At 51.5% G+C, this 1,364-nt stretch overlaps 1 protein-coding gene across 1 annotated transcript; it reads left to right on the top strand.

The window, feature by feature from the left end:
* Positions 1-803: 803 nt before the first annotated feature.
* On the top strand, positions 804-1,115 carry MYCGRDRAFT_97770 (uncharacterized protein; the record flags this gene model as incomplete). Its single annotated transcript, XM_003847212.1, has 1 exon — positions 804-1,115. One exon carries the CDS (start codon positions 804-806, stop codon positions 1,113-1,115), a length of 312 nt encoding a protein of 103 aa, XP_003847260.1.
* Positions 1,116-1,364: the final 249 nt, after the last annotated feature.

Here is a 1,364-nt window from a genome sequence, read left to right as displayed (position 1 = left end):
GTTACGCATTCACCAAAGGGGAGGATGTTCAAAAACACCAAAAACCTCGCTCAGGTTTACTTAAAACCCTTAAAGCCTCAGGCACCGTTTCACTTAAAGGCTCGTTATTATTATATGACTCGCTCGTTTCAGTTAGTCTATATAGCTTAAGGGCCTCCGCCCTCATAAATGAGTATCATTCTTTTTCCGCTTTTTGATCATCTTCAAGCTTTTGCTCCAAACCCCACTTCACTTCACCTCCACAACCATCAGCTCAAACTTCATCAACGACGACATTATCGCTGGCCCACATTGTTGTAATAGCACGATACGATCTCCGACCCAGGCGGGAAAAACTTGCAGTCGATTACCGTCCAATGGTTCGTCAAGCAGAAGGAGCTGCTCAAGTCCGCGCTTTCACGAACAGCAATAAAGAGCACGACAACAACAACACATGCGAAACCAAGCTTCACCATGCTTCCGATGAAGTCTCTCCTCCGACCCGGCCTCCCCAAAACCCTTCCTCTCCGATCCTGCCTACATACAGAGCTCCGCCAGCTCCCACGCCACAATGCCACCAAGTCCTCGGAATCACCGAAATGCTCGAGAGCATCCTGAACAACCTTTCCGAAAACGAACTCCTCCGCTGCAGGCGCATATCTCGCATCTTCAACGACACAATTCGCGCCTCCAATCAGCTTTAGCGTCGCCTGTTTTTGTCACCGGCCAATACACCTCATATTCGCATTAACCCGCTGCTGTTCCACGCCACCGACACCGTCAGAGACTTGACGTTCGACCTCCGCAGTCGCTACGATCCAGAGATGTTCCACCTGGACGCGCGTATCGAGCATTACATTGAACATGGAAGAGGGAATATCCCAAATCTCCCGAACGAGATGTTCATCACGCAGCCGCCTGTTGAGAGGATCAGACTTCATTTCCGATACTTCGAAGCTTGGACCGACAGGCCTGCGGGCTATGACCGCTGCGAGCTGTCCACTTGCGGCGGCATCAAGGTCAAGGATCTGGTTACGGGTGCGAGGGAGACGCTCGAGAGGGACGCCTGTTTTTACGACGATGAGCCGGACTTCAGACTGCACCTTGAGCTGAAGAATGGGCAAGAGCTCGTCTAGAACAAGGTAAGGCGTGAAGCATCGAGCTTGCTTCACTTCTTGGACTGACAACGAGGACAGCAAGAGACTGTTAATGCGATTGCATCACTTCTGCAGCTCGGTATCGGAGACCGGAAAGACCGCCAAGCAGAAGAGAACAGGCAGCGACCTCAAGGTTGGCGATCAGACTGGGATCAGACTGGCAAGAATAGAGAGCGGCGAATGATTAATACTGGGCCACGGACGGATGGTGGGAGTAGAAAGAAGTAG

The sequence above is a fragment of the Zymoseptoria tritici genome, chromosome 16, assembly GCF_000219625.1.
Source record: "Zymoseptoria tritici IPO323 chromosome 16, whole genome shotgun sequence".
NCBI lineage: Eukaryota > Fungi > Ascomycota > Dothideomycetes > Mycosphaerellales > Mycosphaerellaceae > Zymoseptoria > Zymoseptoria tritici.
Note: the sequence above shows the minus strand (reverse complement) of the source record. Positions and strands in the feature narration are given on the sequence as shown.